Raw genomic sequence first — 18,938 nt, 5'->3', positions numbered from 1 at the left:
TGGTGCTACGATAATGTTATCATTTTTTAGCTTTGATTGGCTCGTGGGGAGACGGCCATCATTGCCGTTACAATTATAATCGTACCATTATAGCAGCCGTAGTCGGCTTATTATTGTTATTATCATCACCATTATTATCACTATCATCATTATCACCACCATTACCATCCTCATTATCATCATCACCATCACCATCACCACCATCATCATCAATGATATTGTTTTATGTGTAGTCACAGCAGTATCTTATTATTGTTATTTTTGTTTTTTTTATCATTATCACCATCACAATAGTGTCTGTCTGTCTCCTTGGCTGGCTTGGTGGTTGGCTGGCTGACTGTCTTCAATGCCAGAGTTCATGCCTGTCAAATAATACTTTCATATTTGGTTAACAATAGAGCCAAGGTGAGGTTTGTGTTGGTTGAACTCTTTGAGTGTGTGTGTGTAGATAGATAGATAGATTATCAGCACTATTACTATCATTATTATCATCATCACCATCATCACCATCACCATCAGTTATTTTTATTATTTTTTTTTTTTGGTCAAAAGAAGTTCAGATGTTTACTACTATTAGGCTTAAGAAAAATTAAGGAAGGGCTGTTCTGTATTGTTTGTGAATAGAGAAGTTGTGTTTGACCAGAGAGAATCTTAGCATCATCATTTTTTAAATTTTTTTTTTATTAAAAACCTTCCCAGGCGAAGAATGCACCCCACAACATAGACTGGTAGTTAGTGACTTTAGGGTCAGGACTAAGAGGGTGACTAGAAGACGACCAACATGGAGAAGAAGGGTCTGGAAGCTTAAAGACCCTGCGAATGGACAGAGATTTAGAGATATGTTACTTGAAGCCTTTGACGAAGTGGAAGGGGGTATAGCTACGCATGGGGTAGAAGACAACTGGACGTTTCTGAGGGACAACCTGCTGAAAGCCGCTGACCAGATCTGTGGCTGGTGCAAAGTCCCCTTAAGACCCAAAATAACATGGTGGTGGAACAATATTGTTGACAGGGCTATTAGACAAAAGAAACAGGCTTGGAAGGCCTGGAAGAACGGTGGTAGCAGGGAAGTGTATCAGACTGCCAGAAGGGAAGCTAGGAGACAGGTCTATCTAGCCAGAGGGGAGGCAGATAAAGAAAAATTTGCCAATGTCCTGCGCCGTGAGGATGAAAGACTTGAGGTATTTTGTGTTGCAAGACAGTGTGTGAGAGAGAATCGTGACGTGGTAGGAGAGAAATGTGTTCGCAAGGATGACGGTTCACTTGCGCTAAATGAGGATGCAAAGAGAGAGGCTTGGAGACGCCACTATGAAAGGTTGCTGAATGAGGAAAATGAATGGGATAAAGACAGTCTCCCGAATGTCGACCCAACAGAGGGACCAGCAATCCGAGTTAACAGTTCCTTAGTAGATAAGGCAATTAGAAGCATGAAAACAGGGAAAGCCCCAGGCCCATCAGGAATTACTGCAGAGATGCTCAAAATATCTGGTAGTGTCGCTATAGCTTAGTCACCCGTATAGTAAACCAGGTGATACACGAAGGAGTCATACCCAATGACTGGTGTAGCAGCATAATAGTCAACTGCTACAAAGGTAAAGGCGACGCCCTAGATACAAATAACTACAGGGGCATCAAGCTGCTGGATCAGGTAATGAAGGTTACGGAGAGGGTTATAGCCCAATTAATTAGAGAGAGAGTTAGCTTAGATGATATGCAGTTTGGGTTCGTGCCAGGGAAAAGTACTACTGATGCTATATTCCTGGTAAGACAGCTGCAGGAGAAATACCTAGCCAAAGATAAGCCCTTGTATCTGGCTTTTGTTGACTTGGAGAAAGCCTTTGACAGGGTCCCCCGATCCCTTATCTGGTGGTCAATGAGGAAACTAGGGATAGATGAATGGTTAGTGAGAGCTGTGCGAGCCATGTACAGAGACGCTGCTAGTAAGGTGAGGGTTGGCAACGAGTACAGTGAAGAATTCCGGGTAGAGGTTGGGGTCCACCAAGGTTCAGTCCTCACTCCCCTCCTATTTATCATAGTCCTCCAGGCAATAACGGAGGAATTCAAGACAGGATGCCCCTGGGAGCTCCTCTATGCTGATGACCTTGCTCTAATTGCTGAGTCACTATCAGAACTGGAGGAGAAGTTTCAGGTGTGGAAACAAGGATTAGAATCGAAGGGCCTTAGAATCAACCTAGCCAAAACCAAAGTCCTAATAAGTAGGAAGGTGGACCAATCACAAACGACTTCAGGTAGATGGCCCTGCTCGATCTGTAAAAAAAGGTGTAGGTAGAAACTCTATAAGGTGCACCAAGTGTAAGCTATGGACACATAAGAGGTGCAGCAATGTCAAAGGAAGGCTAACTAAGAAAATAGTTTTTGTCTGTGGCAGATGCTCAGGAGCAATAAACACTGGAAATGTACAGAGACCAACTTCTACCACGTTCCAAGGAAACAAACTAGAAGTAGTTGATAGCTTCCGCTACCTAGGAGACCAAGTCAGTAGCGGGGGTGGGTGTGCTGAAAGTGTAACTGCGAGAGTAAGAATAGCCTGGGCAAAGTTTAGAGAGCTCTTACCCCTGCTGGTGACAAAAGGCCTCTCGCTAAGAGTAAAAGGCAGACTATATGATGCGTGTGTACGTACAGCCATGCTACATGGTAGTGAAACATGGGCCGTGACTGCTGAGGATATGCGTAAGCTCACAAGAAATGAAGCCAGTATGCTCCGATGGATGTGTAATGTCAGTGTTCATAATCGTCAGAGTGTAAGTACTTTAAGAGAAAAGTTGAACCTAAGAAGTGTCAGTTGTGGTGTGCAAGAGAGACAGCTGCGCTGGTATGGTCATGTGACGAGAATGGCTGAAGATAGTTGTGTGCAAAAGTGCTACACCCTAGCAGTTGAGGGAACCTGTGGAAGAGGTAGACCCAGGAAAACCTGGGACGAGGTGGTGAAGCACGACCTTCGAACTTTAGGTCTCACCAAGGAAATGACTAAAGACCGAGTCCTATGGAAGTGTGCTGTGCATGAGAGGACCCGGCAGGACTAGTCAGGCCATATCCCGTGGCCCCTACCTGGGACGTAGTCGATCCACCTGTGCGTACCTTCCTTCTTGTGACACTTATGAAGACCTGCTGAGGCAAGTGAAAATCAATCAAACCAAATCAAAATTGATGAACATCAATGGAATTTGTATCTTTGTGGTACCAGTGCTGGTGGCACACAAGAATCCATCCGAACGTGGCCGTAGTGAGTACCGCATCACTGGCCATCGTGCTGTGGGCACATAACAAACACCATCCGATCATGGCCGTTCGCCAGCCTCATCTAGCACCTGTGTCGGTGGCACATAAAAACACCATCCGAAGACCCGGCAAGACTAGTCAGGCCATAACCCATGGCCCCTACCTGGGACGTAGTCAGTCCACCTGTGCATACCTTCCTCCTTGTGATACTTGTGAAGGCCTGTTGAGGCAAGTGAAAATCAACATCAAATCAAAACAAATCAAAACAAATCAAAATAGATGAACATTAATGGAATTTGTATCTTTGTGGTACCAGTGCCGGTGGCACACAAGAAAACCATCCGAAAGTGGCCGTAGCCAGTACCGCATCGACTGGCCTCCGTGCTGTGGGCACATGACAAACACCATCCGATCGTGGCCGTTCGCCAGCCTCATCTAGCACCTGTGTCGGTGGCACATAAAAACACCATCGGAAGACCCGGCAAGACTTGTCAGGCCATAACCCATGGCCCCTACCTGGGACGTAGTCAGTCCACCTGTGCATACCTTCCTTCTTGTGACACTTGTGAAGACCTGTTGAGGCAAGTGAAAATCAAAACAAATCAAAATAGATGAACATCAATGGAATCTGTATCTTGTGGTACCAGTGCCGGTGGCACACAAGAAAACCATCCGAACGTGGCCGTAGCCAGTTCCGCATCGACCGGCCTCCGTGCTGTGGGCACGTAACAAACACCATCCGATCATGGCCGTTCGCCAGCCTCATCTGGCACCTGTGTCGGTGGCACATAAAAACACATTCCGAAGACCCGGCAAGACTAGTCAGTCCACCTGTGCATACCTTCCTCTTGTGACACTTGTGAAGACCTGTTGAGGCAAGTGAAAATCAAATCAAATCAAATCAAAATAGATGAACATCAATGGAATTTGTATCTTTGTGGTACCAGTGCCTGTGGCACACAAGAAATCCATCCGAACGTGGCCGTAGTCAGTACCGCATCGACTGGCCATCGTGCTGTGGGCACATAACAAACACCATCCGATTGTGGCCGTTCGCCAGCCTCATCTAGCACCTGTGTCGGTGGCACATAAAAACACCATCTGAAGACCCGGCAAGACTAGTCAGGCCATATCCCATGGCCCCTACCTGGGACGTAGTCAGTCCACCTGTGCATACCTTCCTCCTTGTGATACTTGTGAAGGCCTGTTGAGGCAAGTGTAAATCAAAATCATATCAAAACAAATCAAATCAAATCAAAACAAATCAAAATAGATGAACATTAATGGAATTTGTATCTTTGTGGTACCAGTGCCGGTGGCACACAAGAAAACCATCCGAACGTGGCCGTAGCCAGTACCGCATCGAATGGCCTCCGTGCTGTGGGCACGTAACAAACACCATCCGATCGTGGCCGTTCGCCAGCCTCATCTGGCACCTATGTCGGTGGCACATAAAAACACCATCCGAAGACCCGGCAAGACTAGTCAGGCCATAACCCGTGGCCCTTACCTGGGACGTAGTCAGTCCACCTGTGCTTACCTTCCTTCTTGTGACACTTGTGAAGACCTGTTGAGGCAAGTGAAAATCAAAACAAATCAAAATAGATGAACATCAATGGAATTTGTATCTATGTGGTACCAGTGCCGGTGGCACGTGGCACACAAGAAAACCATCCGAACGTGGCCGTAGCCAGTACCGCATCGACTGGCCTCCGTGCTGTGGGCACGTAACAAACACCATCCGATCGTGGCCGTTTGCCAGCCTCATCTGGCACCTGTGTCGGTGGCACATAAAAAAACACCATCCGAGCGTGGCCGTTTGCCAGCCTCGTCTGGCACCTGTGTCGGTGGCACATAAAATCACCCACTACACTCTCGGAGTGGTTGGCGTTAGGAAGGGCATCCAGCTGTAGAAACACTGCCATATCTGACTGGACTGGTGCAGCTTTCGGGCTCCCCAGACCCCAGTTGAACCGTCCAACCCATGCTAGCATGGAAAGCGGACGTTAAATGATGATGATGATGATGATGATGATTATTACTAAAGCAGCGAGCTGGCAGAATCATTCGCACACCAGACAAAATGCTTAGTGGCATTTCACTCATCTTTATGTTCTGAGTTCAAATTCCACCAAGGTCAACTTTGCCTTTCATTCTTTCAAGATCAATGAAATAAGTACTGGGGTCATTATAATCAACTAGTCTCCTCCACCAAAAACTTCAGACCTTGTGTCAATAGTAGCACTGGGGTCAATGTATTTGATTCACCCCTCTGCTGAATTTGCTGGCCTTGTGTCAAAATTTAAATTCATCATCATCATCATAATTATTATTATTATTATTATTATTATTATTATTATATTATTATTATTAATATTATTATTAAGGCAGCAAGCTGAAAAAATCATTAGCAAAATGCTTAGTGGCATTTCGTCTGTCTTTGTATTCTAAGTTCAAATTCTGCTGAGGTTGGCTTTGCCTATAATCCTTTTGAGGCTGATAGATTAAGTACCAGTGAAACACTGGGATCAATCAGATTGAGTAGCTCCCTCCCCCAAAATTTCAGGCCTTGTGCCCTTAGTAGAAAGGATGATTATTATTATTATTGCCTTTGCACAGCTTCTAACGCTGGAGATGTATTACAGTGTCAGGTGTTCACTACCAGTGAACCTCTTATTTTTCGAGCACCTTCCGGAGTATTCGAGCGGTTCCAAGCAGTGTTGTTTTCTGCAGGTGCTCCACCCTTATTGCAGCCCCTATTTGTTCCACATACTTCTTGAGATTTTTGCTCACTATTCCCAGGGCTCCGACAATTATTGGTACTACTGCTACCTTTTTCATCAACCACAACTGCTTCCCTTCCCAAGCTAACCTGTCATATCTCTCAACCTTTCTTTCTTCCTTAACGCATACCTTGTTGTCAGCTGGGCATGCTATATCTATGATCTAGCATAATTTGTATTCTTTCTCAATTAAGATTATTATTATTATTATTATCTACCTGAAAGGGTTTGTGATTTGTCTGCCTTCCTACTTACAAAGACTTTGGTTTTTGCTAGATTGACTCTAAGGCCCTTCAATTCAAGACCTTACTTCCACACCTGAAACTTCTCTAATTCTGGTAGTGACTCAGCTGTTAGAGCAAGGTCATCAGCATAGAGGATTTCCCAAGGGCAGCCTGTCTTGAATTCCTCTGTTATTGTCTGGAGGACTATGATGAACAAGAGTAGCTGAGGACTGATCCTTGGTGAACCCCAACTTCTACCTGGAATTCTTCATTATACTCGTTGCCAACCCTCACCTTACTGACAGCATCCCTGTACATGGCTTGAACAACTCTCACCAACCACTCATCGATCCCTAGTTTCTGCATTGTCCACCAGATAAGGGATCAGGGGACACCATCAAAGGCTTTCTCCACATCAACAAAGGCCAAGCTCTGAGGTTTATCTTTTGCTAGGAATTTCTCCTACAGCTATCTTACCAGAAATATAGTATCAGTGCTGCTTTTCCCTGGCACGAATCCAAACTGCATCTCGTCTAAACTAACTTTCTCCCTAATTAGTTGGGCTATGATCCTCTCTATGACTTTCATCACCTGATCCAACAATTTGATACCTCTGTAATTATTCCTATCTAATGCGTCACCTTTACCTTTGTATCAGTTGACTACAGTGCTGCTACACCAGTCATTGGGTATGACTTCTTGTATCACCTGGTTAACTATATGGGTGACTAGACTATAGCCTATACCGCCAGTTATTTTAAGCATCTCAGCAGTGATTCCTGATGGGCTGGGGGTTTTCCCTCTCTTCTTGTCCTTAATTACTTTATCTACCAAGATACTGTCAATTTGAATAGCTGGTCCCTCTATTGGGTCAACATTTGGCAGACTTTATTTCTCCCATTCAACACACACACACACATATATATATATATATGATGGACCTATTTTACTTTCCCTCTACCAAATCCACAAGGCTTTAATCAGCCTGAGACTATAGTAAAGACATTTGCCCAAGGTGTCACACAGAGGGACTGAACCTAGAACCATGTGATTGGGAAGTAAACTTCTTACCATATGGCCATGGCTATATGGTAAGAAGTTTGCTTCCCAACCACATGATCCTGGGTTCAATTCTACTGTATGGCCTTGTGAGTGGGTTTGATAGAAAGTAAGAAGTGTTTCATGCAAATATATATATATATATATATCACCGTGACCGACCAGGCTATCAGATGTTGCTCCACATCACAGGTCACAATGCATTTCGCATTGTTTTAGCCTTCAAATGACGCCACCCCGCTGGCTAAGCGAGCAGGCCAACAGAAGAAAGAGTGAGAGAAAGTTATGTCGAAAGAGTACAGCAGGGATCACCACCACCCACTGCCGGAACCTCGTGGAGCTTTAGGTGTTTTCGCTCAATAAACACTCACAACGCCCGATCTGGGAATCGAAACCGCAATATCCTACAACCGTGAGTCCGCTGCCCTAACCACTGGGCCATTGCGACTCCACTATATCTATATATATATATATATATATATATATATATATATATATATATATATATATAATGTATGTGAGAGTGTGTGTTTGTGTCTCCTTGACTTGACATCATGTGACAGTTGTAATGCTTGTCACCATCATACAAGCAGTATCATTCACTTCCAATACTCTAAGAGAACATGTCGGGCCATGAAAAAATATTACCTTGCTTGAAAACAGGTGAGGATTGGCAACTGGAAGAGCCTTCATCCATAGAAAATCTGTCTCAAATAAACTCCATTCAATCATGCAAGTGTGGAAAAATGGACACTAAATGATAGTGATGATGATGATGATGATGATTTAATAATAGTTAATGAAATTCAGTTTGTTCACTACTAATATTATTTTTATTTTTTTATACAGTACAGGAAATTGTTGTGGAGATTGTTTGTGTGATAATCGACTGATCTTGTTTGTTGTTCCTGGTGGAGCTGCAACAATTGGCTTCATTTTTCTCTGCTTACTTGGACCACAAAAGATTGGAGTTCGGAAACGCACAAGTAGGTTAATTTATTTTGCTCTTTTCTTATTTGATCTCCACTTCTAACACTTTGGGTCTATTATAACTTTGTTGTATTTATTTTTGTAACCAGTAACACTTTGTTCCACAGTTGATGGTAAGGAGTATAACTCTACAACAGTTGGTGTGTGTGTGTATGCATGTCTGTTTAGGATTTTGTCTTTCCATTTGATGCAGGAAATTGAACAAAGGCAGTAGAGATGTAATGATTTTAGTCATTTAATATGATGCCTGTAGAATGTCTATGTTTCACAGCCATATAGAAGGGAGGTAAGCACAACTGCTTGATAGACTTTGATCTTTATAGCTAGGTAGATACCATGACCTCTCCACAATTTCTGCTGGAGTCTAGTGAAAGCTGAACTTGCCTTAGCCAATTGCTGGGTGATCTCTCTGTGCAGTTGGATATTCTTTGATAGGATGCTCCTCAGACAGCACTATTTTGGCACACCATTTAGAGGGGTATTATCTACCATGACAATAATATTCTGTTTTGAGTGGCCAGGTGCTGGCTAGTGGAAGACTTGTCTTCCTCAAACTAATTCTTAGGTCAAAGGATTTGGCAGCATTAGCAAAACAGTCAACCAATACTTGGATGTCCTGCAGAAACAGTGCTATCAAAACGTAGTTATCTGCAAGTAGAAACTCTGTCAGAAGTTGTTCTTTGACTTAGGTTCTGGCTCTGAAAATATTGCCTTCTGTCCTAAACTAGATATGCACACCAACAACATTTCTAAATGTATCTTGTAGCATAGCTGAGAAGTAGATTGCAAACAAGACAGAGACTATTACACAGCCCTGCTTGGTTCTCTGCAGGGAAAGTATGAGAAGATGAACCACCTTCCATCATGGAGGCCATTATACTATTATGGAATGATCTTATTATTCTGACCATCCTTTTTGGCAACCAGACTTGTGCAGGACTTTCCAGAGGGTATCATGGTTTATAAGGATCAGCTAAAAAGTTCATAGGCTGACCAAGATTTCATGGAATATGACCAACTGAGGTTTATTTTTCAGCATAGTCCCCCTTGCAATCCACACACTTCTTCCATCAGTAAACAGTATGCAGTCTAGTTCCACTCAATTCAAATCCTATGAGATCAATAAAGTGTCAGCAATCATCATCATCATCATTTAACATCCATTTTCCATGTTGGCATGGGTTGGATGGTTTGACTGAGGTCTGGAGAGCCAGCAGCTGCACAAGGCCCCAATCTGATCTGGCAATGTTTCTACAGCTGGATGCTCTTCCTAACACCAACCACTCCAAGAGTGTAGTGGGTGCTTTTTACATGCCACTGGCACAGATACTGTGGGGAAATTGATTCCATAAACTGTACAATGAAAAAAATATAATGGGGGAGCAATTGTAAGAACAGTTTGTATGAGATATCAACATGGTTAAGTGATTTTTGGTAAGAAAGCTACTCAGTTATGAAAGTAAGTATTCTAATCAAAACCATACCATTAAGAATTCTAACATTCAGATATTGGTTATAACGTGACAAGGAAAAACCAGAAATGGCTCTTCAAACATTGCTCTTATTTCCAAGTTGATAGAAATTAAACATGTTACATTTTAAGTTAAATGATTTTATTTTCTATTATTACTAGCATGGAAGCAGGAGTTATTCAGATAAAGTAAGTTGTTCTCCCCATCAGTTTATGAGGTCTGATCAATAAGTATCCAGACTGTTGCCATAATAACAAATCTAAAGCACCCAGAGTGAAGCTGATCAGCAAAGATTGACCTTGAACACTGCTATGCATGTGCACTAAATTTTAACATTCTAGCTCACTTCCTCTTTACAGCAGTGCTTGTAAGGAAGGTGTGTAGTATGTGATCATTGCATTGGCCATGACAGGGAAAGTTGTCATGGTGATACCTGCTCAGAGGCCTATGCAAAGTTGTAGAAAGGTTATGGAGAAGAGTGTATGAGCCACACACAAGGATACAAGTAGTTCAGACATTTCCAAGATGGTTGAAAAATGTTGATAGTGACAAACGTTCTGGGAGACCTGAAAGCAGTAGAACTGAGGAAATATAGATGTGCAGATTAGTTACGGTTCAGTTCAGTCCATTATCACTGAGTATTTGGGCATGAGACGTGTGTCTGCCAAGTTTGTGCCAAAACTGCTTTCAGCTGACCAAAAGGACGCTCGGGTTTCAGTTGCACAAGATCTCCTTGATTGTGTCAAGAATGGTGAAAACTTTTTGAAAACTTTGCATAGGCCTCTGACCAGGTATCACCTAGCTTTTGGCAAAATTTGATGTAGATTCTCTTCTCAGCTTTTTGTTATGGTTAATGTGATGATCACACACTACACACGTTCTTTCCAAGCACTACTGTAAACAGCAGAAGTGAGCTAGGATGTTAAAACTTAATGTGCAAGCACAGCAGAGTTCAAGGTTACTCTGTGCCAAGCGGCTTCACTCTGTGTGCTTTAGTTTCGTTACTATGGCAACAGTCCAGGTACATATTGATCAGACCACATACATGGTTTCTGATCACAGGGCTGAAACTTAGTCTGAGTCATTGGTCTTATTTCTTCTTTTCCTGATTTATTGGTTCTCATGGTCAACAGCCTTATATTGTGCTGTATATTTACTGTTTTCTATTGATTCCACAGACTTGGAAAAGCTGAATGAAATATAGGAAGCTGCAATGTGATGTTGACATTTTGACAGCTAAAACAGATTACCTTTGTTCTAGATAAAGACACTAAATTCTCAACACTAAAGATTGTAGTGTTTTTAACAAGACTAAAATCTCCTCTTTACATTCTTTCCACTTGCTAACCAAAAACTTTACTGTGTATCTTGGGTACATTTTATTGTGATATCAGCACTAGTAAGGTTACCTTGTACATCACAAGACTAAAGAACCTTTACTATTCTTCTCATGTCTCCAAGCATTCAAACAATACGATCAAGGGAATGAATAGAAGAGAGTAGTGACAGGAGATGAATTTGCATAGAATTGTAAAGGAAGTGAGAATATGATGGTGATTTAACATGTAGATATATCTCCAACATTCAATTCTCAGTCTCTTCCTTTTATTATAGTATTTCAGATCATAACAGAAGAGTTTGAGAGTAACTATCCATGGGAACTTCTGTATGCTCTACTTCTTGAAGCTGAATCTGCTAAAGAATTAAAGAAAAAATTCTAAAGGAAGGAGCAATGCCTAAAATTAAGAAGCTTTAATGTAAACCTAGCAAAATCAAAAGTTTTATTTAACAGGCGAGAAGGCAAGTCTTAATGCTATCTGAGAAAATGCTATACTTGATATGTAGAAAATGAGTAGGTAGGAATTCTCTATGTTCCCAATGTTAACTCTGTAACAAGAGATGTAGCAGGATCACAGCTGGCTGACAGGGAAGAAAATCTATGAATGTACAGATGTACAGGAATAATTAGTAGGCGGAGCACCTATGTAATAATTTTTCTAAATCTTTTTGAAGGCTCCCTAGAAGTAGTTGATAATTTCTGTTACCTAGGTGACCTAATTATCCTTGAAGATGGGTGCTCTGTATACATTGTAGCTAGCATAAGAGTAGAGTAGAAAAAGTTCAGCGGTTAGCAACAAAAGGCTTTTCTCTTCACATGAAAGGCAAATTATATGATGTTTGGTCCTCAGACCAACCTCCTCTGGACTTACTTGACACATCTTCTCATGAGTTTGCAACATGCAAATTGAAGTACCTGCTCTACCAACAGCTAACATGCAGATATTATGTGATGTGTCAATGGATTCACCTTGTCCTTTTGTTCCAGGGACCCATCAACAAGCTGTATTCAAAGCTTTGCACAATCCTTCACACCCTGGAGTCACAGCCTCAGTGAAGCTCATAAGGGCAAGATTCTTTGGCCAATTATGAGATGTGACGTTACTGAATGATCTCAGTCTTGCCTTCAATGTCAAAAGTTGAAGGTACATAAACACATCCATGCCCCTCTCAGCACTTTTAGTGTACTTGATGCATGTTTCCGCTGTATTCATATTGCTCTCGTGGGACCCTGGCCTGTCAGTCACAAATATTCATACATCCTGACCTGCATTGACCATTTCACCTGATGGCCAGAAGCCATTCCACTAAGTGATATTTCTGCTGAATCGGTAGTGTGAGCCCTGGTATCAGGTTGGATATCACATTGTGGTGTTCCTACCACCATTACTACAGACCATGCTAGACAATTTGAATCTCTCCTTTTTTCAGAACTCACAAAAATCATCAGTGCTCAACAGATCCATACTTTCATCTAATGGAATGGTGGAGCATTTCCATTGCCAGTTGAAAGCTGCATTTCATGCCTATCCTGGTACTCAATGCTGGAGTGAGTACCTCCCCATAGTTCTCCTCAGCATCCAAACTTCGTTTAAGGAGAACCTTGTATTCTCCCCAGCTGAGCTGTTGTACAGTGCTCCTTTGTCTTTGCTGGGACAGATGATTACCCCAGTCGGTCTTTCTACTCAGGATCCTGCACTCTGTGTGAACGGCCTGCATTCGTACTTTCAAGTCCTGCCACCCATGAACACTTGTCACCAAGCTGTTAAACCTTTGGTCCCAAAAGACATTGCCTCTTGGACCCATGTTTTCATCAGAAATAATGCGGTGAGAAATCCTCTCATTCCACCTTACTCTGGACCATATTGCATACTTGCAAGCTCTGACAAACATGTTACTATAGACTTTAATGGTTCTAGAGGCACTGTCACTGTGGATAGAATCAAGAGGGCCTACACAGATGCTAATATCCCAGATTAACACACACACACACACACACACACACACAAACAGAACCAGTACGTGTTTCTTATTAGCATAATGAGCCTCCCAAAATAGAATGCAAACTTCTTTTACTGTTTTATCATTGAATTCAAATCTTCTGATATATATTTAATCTAAATTATTTTCTTTTATTCAAATTTGGTAAGTAAATTGCAATGGACAGGCTTTTTTTTTTTTTTTTTGCAATAAAGAGTTACATGGATTTTATATCTGGGGTTTCAATTTTGATTTTTTTTAATAATTTGGTGTTGATTGCAATTTCTTTTAGAAATTTCAATATTTGATTTGTTATCGCTTATAAATATACATTATGTGTTAGGAATGAAGATGAAAAAGGAATCAAAGGTGTGTAGTCTATTCTGTTACTATGTACAATAGCTGATCCTTTTTAAAGGAAAAATAATTCTAGAAAGTAGCTGTAAAAGAAATGTTGAAATGCCATTTGAAATACTTTATAGTATTTAGTTTTTAGTTTTCTTTTCACTCTGCTTCCACATTCTTCCAAAAGCATTAAGAAAGGTATCATTACACAGATTATGGTAAGGAACAAGGGAAAAAGAGGGGATGAGAGTCAGAAGTTAATGAGAGAAAGAGTAGAAAGGTAATAAAGTGGGTTGTGTAGTGGAGTCCCAAGCTATCCAGTACAGTACCATGCAAAAGTCTTCGGCCACTTTAAACTATTGTAAATTTCTACTAATTGCCAACTTATAAATGGAAGTTTCGCATTGTGCATTTTTTACAGATGAAACATTGGCCCTATTGGAGCCATTTCCATAACTAATCATTATATTTCATAGTAGAGATTCTGAATGAGAGGGGAAGATGTGAGATGATCACCAAAAGCAAGAATTTGTCAGAAGGCCTCCAGGAAAGTGAAACAATCCACGTTACACGACGAAAATAGTGAAGTTTGGGGGTAAGAGTCTGATGCTTTGGGAATACATAAAAAGTGATGGTTCAAGAAAATTGGTTAAAATTGATGATAACTTGAATAGTGCCAAATACATCCAGTTGCGGAAGGACAATTTGATACTAGACTTGGATGAAGGTGAGATTTTTCAGCATGATGGAGCTCCATGCCACAGATCATGTGCAACACAACAGTCTGGCTGATGAAGGTGTTACCATATTGAAAGATTGACCAGCTCAGAGCCCTGACTTAAATATCAATGAGCAAATGTGGACAGAACTAAAGAGAAGAGTTGATCTGAAGAATCCACACAATCTTGAAGTTTTGTGGGAGCTCAGCCACAGAGAATGGCAGCTCATACCTGTGAAGATGGTAAAAATGATGAAGGATTTGTACACATGTCTTCCCAGGTATATTGAAGCAATTATTCAAGCTAAGGGAAGCCACATGAAATATTAACAATGTGCAGTAACTTCTTCAAAGAACATTATGTAATAAATTTTCATTATAGACATTTTTCTATTTTACAACACTGTATTTTGATTGGTTTATGTGAGGTGGCCAAAATCTTTTGCACAGCCATTTTTGGTGGTCATCTCACATCTTCCCCGCTCATTCAGAACCCCTACTACAAAATATAATGATTAGGTATGGAAATGACTCTAACAGGGCCAATGTTTCATCTGTAAAAAATGTCATGTGGAACATCCACTTATAAGTTGGAAATTAGTAGAAATTTACAATAGTTTAAAGTGGTTAAAGACTTTTGCACGGTACTGTATAATGGTGAATATGGATGGGTGATGTGAGGGAAAGGGAACAAAACAGAGAAAATAGATGAGGATGGCGAAGAATCCAGAGAGAGTTGTTGAAGGAAAGAACAAAGTAGATCAAAAGGGAAAGGATAGGAGGGGTGTTGAGGAAGCAGAGAAGCTGTAGGAAGAGGACTATAGGTGAGTACAACAAGCAATAAATGAAAGTGGGACTGGGAGCACCATAGAGGTAGGGGAAGAGCAAAGTGTGAATTCAAGTAAAACATCCCATGGAGAAAGGGTAGTGACAGAAAAGGATAGTGGAAGAGTTGTAGAAAAGCTGGAGAGCACTCTAGGGATCAAGGGCATGTAGTAAGATAGAGGCAAGAGTAGGTGTTGGGTAGCAATACAGGTAGCCAAGAGAGAGTGTGCTGGTTGGTAGCACAGTAAGGCAAGTATGATAGCAGAGGGAAGCTAAAGTGTATTGGGTAGGTAGGGGCATGAGCACTGTCCAATACAACATTTTATATATAGGTCTGGGGAAAAATGAAGGCATCAGAGTGAAGTGGATGATGATGCAGTCAACCTAGGTGGTGGAGAGATGAGAGAAGAGATGATGAAGAGACAGGAATCATGAAGGGTGTAGTAAAAGAGAGTGAAAGGCATAGGAAAAAACATATATATATATATTTCATCATCATTATTTAACATCCATTTTCCACGCTGGCATGGGTTGGAAGGTTTAACAGGAGCTGACAAGCCAGAGAGCTGCACCAGGCTCTAATTGCCTGTTTTGGCATAGTTTCTATGGCTAGATGCCCTTCCTAATGTCGACCACTTTACACAGTGTAGTGGGTGCTTTTTACAACAAGGTATTTTGCCTGATGCTTTACCAATTCTGCCAGTTCACAATTCAACAATTTAATACTGTATACATATCTTTTTATTATTGTTATTATCAAATATGAAAAACAAATTAAAAACTGTATATTGTCAATGAAAACTGTTTAATTAACTAGGGTTTTATAATTGCATGAGTTTCAGTTATTTGATTTGATTGCTATTTTTTTAATTTCTGTATGAACTTTCTTGTATTATAATATAATTGTACTTCTATTTTTTATTATTCAGAAAAGTTATTGATTATTATTTCTTTTATAATAATTTAGATTTCTGTTAGAAAAATTTATTAATAGTGTTTATTTGATTTTCTTAATAAACATATATATTTCTGCTATTTTCTTCCTAATTATGTGTAGTTTCTTCAAAGAACATACTGTCTTCTTTTACCATGAGATTCTATTAACCCACCTCACCTAACAGCCCTATGTAGCATTGATTCATTCTTATAATCTTTTTCTTTTAGGCAGTACTTTCAGTGGGGTAGCTCTACATCATTATATTAAACATATGGTAACATGTGACACTTAATTCACACTTATTGCAGGCATGGCTGTGGGGTTAAGAAGCTTGCTTCACAACCATGTAATTTCAGGTTCAGCTCCTCTGCACAGCTCCTTGAGCAATGCTTTTTTTTTTTTCAATGGGCCTTGTGAGTAGATTTGGTAGGCAGAACTGAAAGTAGCCTATCGTGTGTGTGCACCTGTGTTTGTTTACATGTGTGATTCTCTGAAAATTGCTGAGCTACATTACTGTTGTTTCTCCTGACAACAAATCATCTGTTTGTTTTATACCTTCAAAATTCATTAATTGTAATACAGGTAAGAACAGAAAAGGCATTTGGCTGTAAAACAGTGCCTCAATAATACATTCATCTAACCCATACTAGCATAGAAAAATGAAATGAACAAAGTATATTTGCACATACTTCTCAATTGTTTATGCAATTTTTACCCATCATGGATAAAAAAATGTTTGCATCGCCAAGTGCTGAAATTTCATCTAATACACTGCAGAAACACATTATGCTGAATATAAAGTTGTATGTGTAGAGGCAATTGGGAATTAGCAAACATATTTTTCACTCTTCATGGCACTTTCAGGATTAATGAAAAAATACCAATGGGTAAAACTATTCAACAAAATATTTTGCTGTGCCTGTTCCAGTCCTTTGTGTTTTGGCAGCAACACCTCTGACAAAATGGGTGCCAGATTGTGTCAGCCCAAGTTGGTAGCTTTCCCCCATTGTGGCTTGGAGAGGGGGAGCTTACATGCATAGGAAACTGCTAGTCTTCCTCGAAAATCTTGTTTGTCCAGGTATATATATATATATATATATATATGCAGATGACTGAAGATATTCCTAACTTTTTTCCATTATTATAATTTGATCTTATTGCATTTGCTGCATTGTCCATTTAGCAAACCTATCTTACATTTCATCAAAACAATTTTTTTCTTGAATGAATCATCTTTATCTACATTTTTCATGATGGAATTGTTGCTATGGCCATAAAGAGTTACCTACATACACCCGATGTTTGCCAACTCCCAATTACTTTAATACTTGCAGTTTTTATATTCATTATAATGTGTATCTATAGCACCTTTGATGAACTTCAAGCATTTGGAGTTGCAAGCTGTTTTCTATTCATGATAGGTAAAAATTGTATGGACAATTTGAGTGTATGTGGGAGTGTGCATAAGTGTGAATCATAATTCCTTACATATATTAGTATTTAGATAATGTAGTACCGTCTGATCAAATATATTGTCTTCTAAGTGGGTTTACTGTATTTTCTTGGAGTAACCTGCTTTTCATATTTTCCTCGTACTAGTAACATACTACAATTATGCTGTCACCATCACTTTACATACTTATGCACTACCCAAGTAATAACAGTTTCTCCTTTTCATTTTCCATGACAATTGTTTAACTTATGAAACTTTTCTATGAACTTTCCTAGGATCAATTAAGTCAGCAAAAATTTCATTCCACACAATAATGGTCTTCTGTTTTTATCAATTTACTAACCTTTTATTGTTTTTCTCTTTTTCTCTTGTAGAGTTGTATGTACCTTACACACAAAATACACCAACTGAATCAAGTAATCCAATCAATAACCAGCAACCCAATGTATGAAGGAAGACACAACGTTTAAAGAAAATATAAATGAATGATAGTTATATTTAATACTTGGAGGGATTGACAGAGGGTTGGGGAATGTAACAACAACCAAAAAAGTATATAATTCAAGATTGCAACAGATTCAGTTGATTTTAAAGTTTTACATTGGAATAATCTATACATTACTCAGTCAATGATATTATAATCCAATTGTATTTATCTTTGACAAAAATTATTTATGTATATATGTATAAATATGTGTGTGTGTGTGCATGTGTATGCATGTGATATTGAGTGTGTGTATGTGTATATGTATGTGTGGGAGTGAGTGTGTATATGTGTGTATTTAATGGCAGTTGGGCTCTATTTAATCTAGGGTTTTAAATTATTAGTGAATTTACATTTTTTATGACTGCTATATCCTTCATGTGTGTGTGTGTGTGCGCGCGCACATGCACACTTGTGTGTTTATTGTATATATTATTTGTATTACACCTTTCAGTATGTCTGCGAAGGATAAACTTACTCTAATAATTTAAACCTTTCATATTGGAGTGGGACCTCAATCAATATAAAGCAAATTCCGAGCCACTTACCAATCATGTATTTGTATGAAAATCTTATTTTGCTGCCCTGCAATTCAAATCTTCCCTGTTTATACTACAAAAAGATAGTCCTTAAAAGATTGGCTTTCATTGTATTTTAATATGTTGGTAATGACTTTCTGATTATTAATGACGACTCCAGAGTGATGGTAAACCGAACTAAAAATTTGCAATCTGGATTGCTAACTGAAGTATGGCCTTTGATATATATCACTCCAATATTTCTGTATATAGTGAGTAAGAGACTGTACCTTTGTAATAAAGTTTGGGTTTTTTTTTTGCATGGGGTAAGAAGCTGGGGTTCTTGTCTAACATATCCAAAGAAAACTTTCAGTTGACCAGTCAAAAACTTGTACTTGTTTTGTATGTTTATTGTCATTGAATATTATTATTATTATTATTATTGTTTTTTTTTTAGAAGATCAGATTTTGTTGGAACTCCTGGAATTTTGCATGAGTAGTGGGCTTGCTATCTGCAGCCTATAGTACCATGCTATCTGTTCTTTTCAACTATCTCATACTTTCCTGATTAT

The 18,938-nt window shown here is 39.8% G+C and overlaps 1 protein-coding gene across 2 annotated transcripts in view; it reads left to right on the top strand.

The window, feature by feature from the left end:
- The window catches only part of LOC115232379 (major facilitator superfamily domain-containing protein 12), an 82,870-nt gene extending 64,387 nt beyond the window's left edge, over positions 1-18,483 (top strand). Inside the window, exons 10-12 of one of the 2 annotated variants that reach the window (XM_036498843.1) lie at positions 8,156-8,292; positions 9,930-9,956; positions 17,739-18,483. In XM_036498843.1, the coding sequence (XP_036354736.1) occupies positions 8,156-8,292; positions 9,930-9,955 (163 nt within the window). In that variant the 3' untranslated portion in view covers position 9,956; positions 17,739-18,483. The remainder of the gene's footprint in view (positions 1-8,155; positions 8,293-9,929; positions 9,957-17,738) is intronic. The other variant, XM_029802233.2, reaches the window with a different exon arrangement.
- The last annotated feature ends 455 nt before the right edge of the window (positions 18,484-18,938 follow it).

Source organism: Octopus sinensis, linkage group LG2 (assembly GCF_006345805.1).
Source record: "Octopus sinensis linkage group LG2, ASM634580v1, whole genome shotgun sequence".
NCBI classification, from domain to species: domain Eukaryota; kingdom Metazoa; phylum Mollusca; class Cephalopoda; order Octopoda; family Octopodidae; genus Octopus; species Octopus sinensis.
The sequence above is the reverse complement of the archived record's forward strand: the minus strand, read 5'-3'. Positions and strand labels throughout refer to the sequence as shown.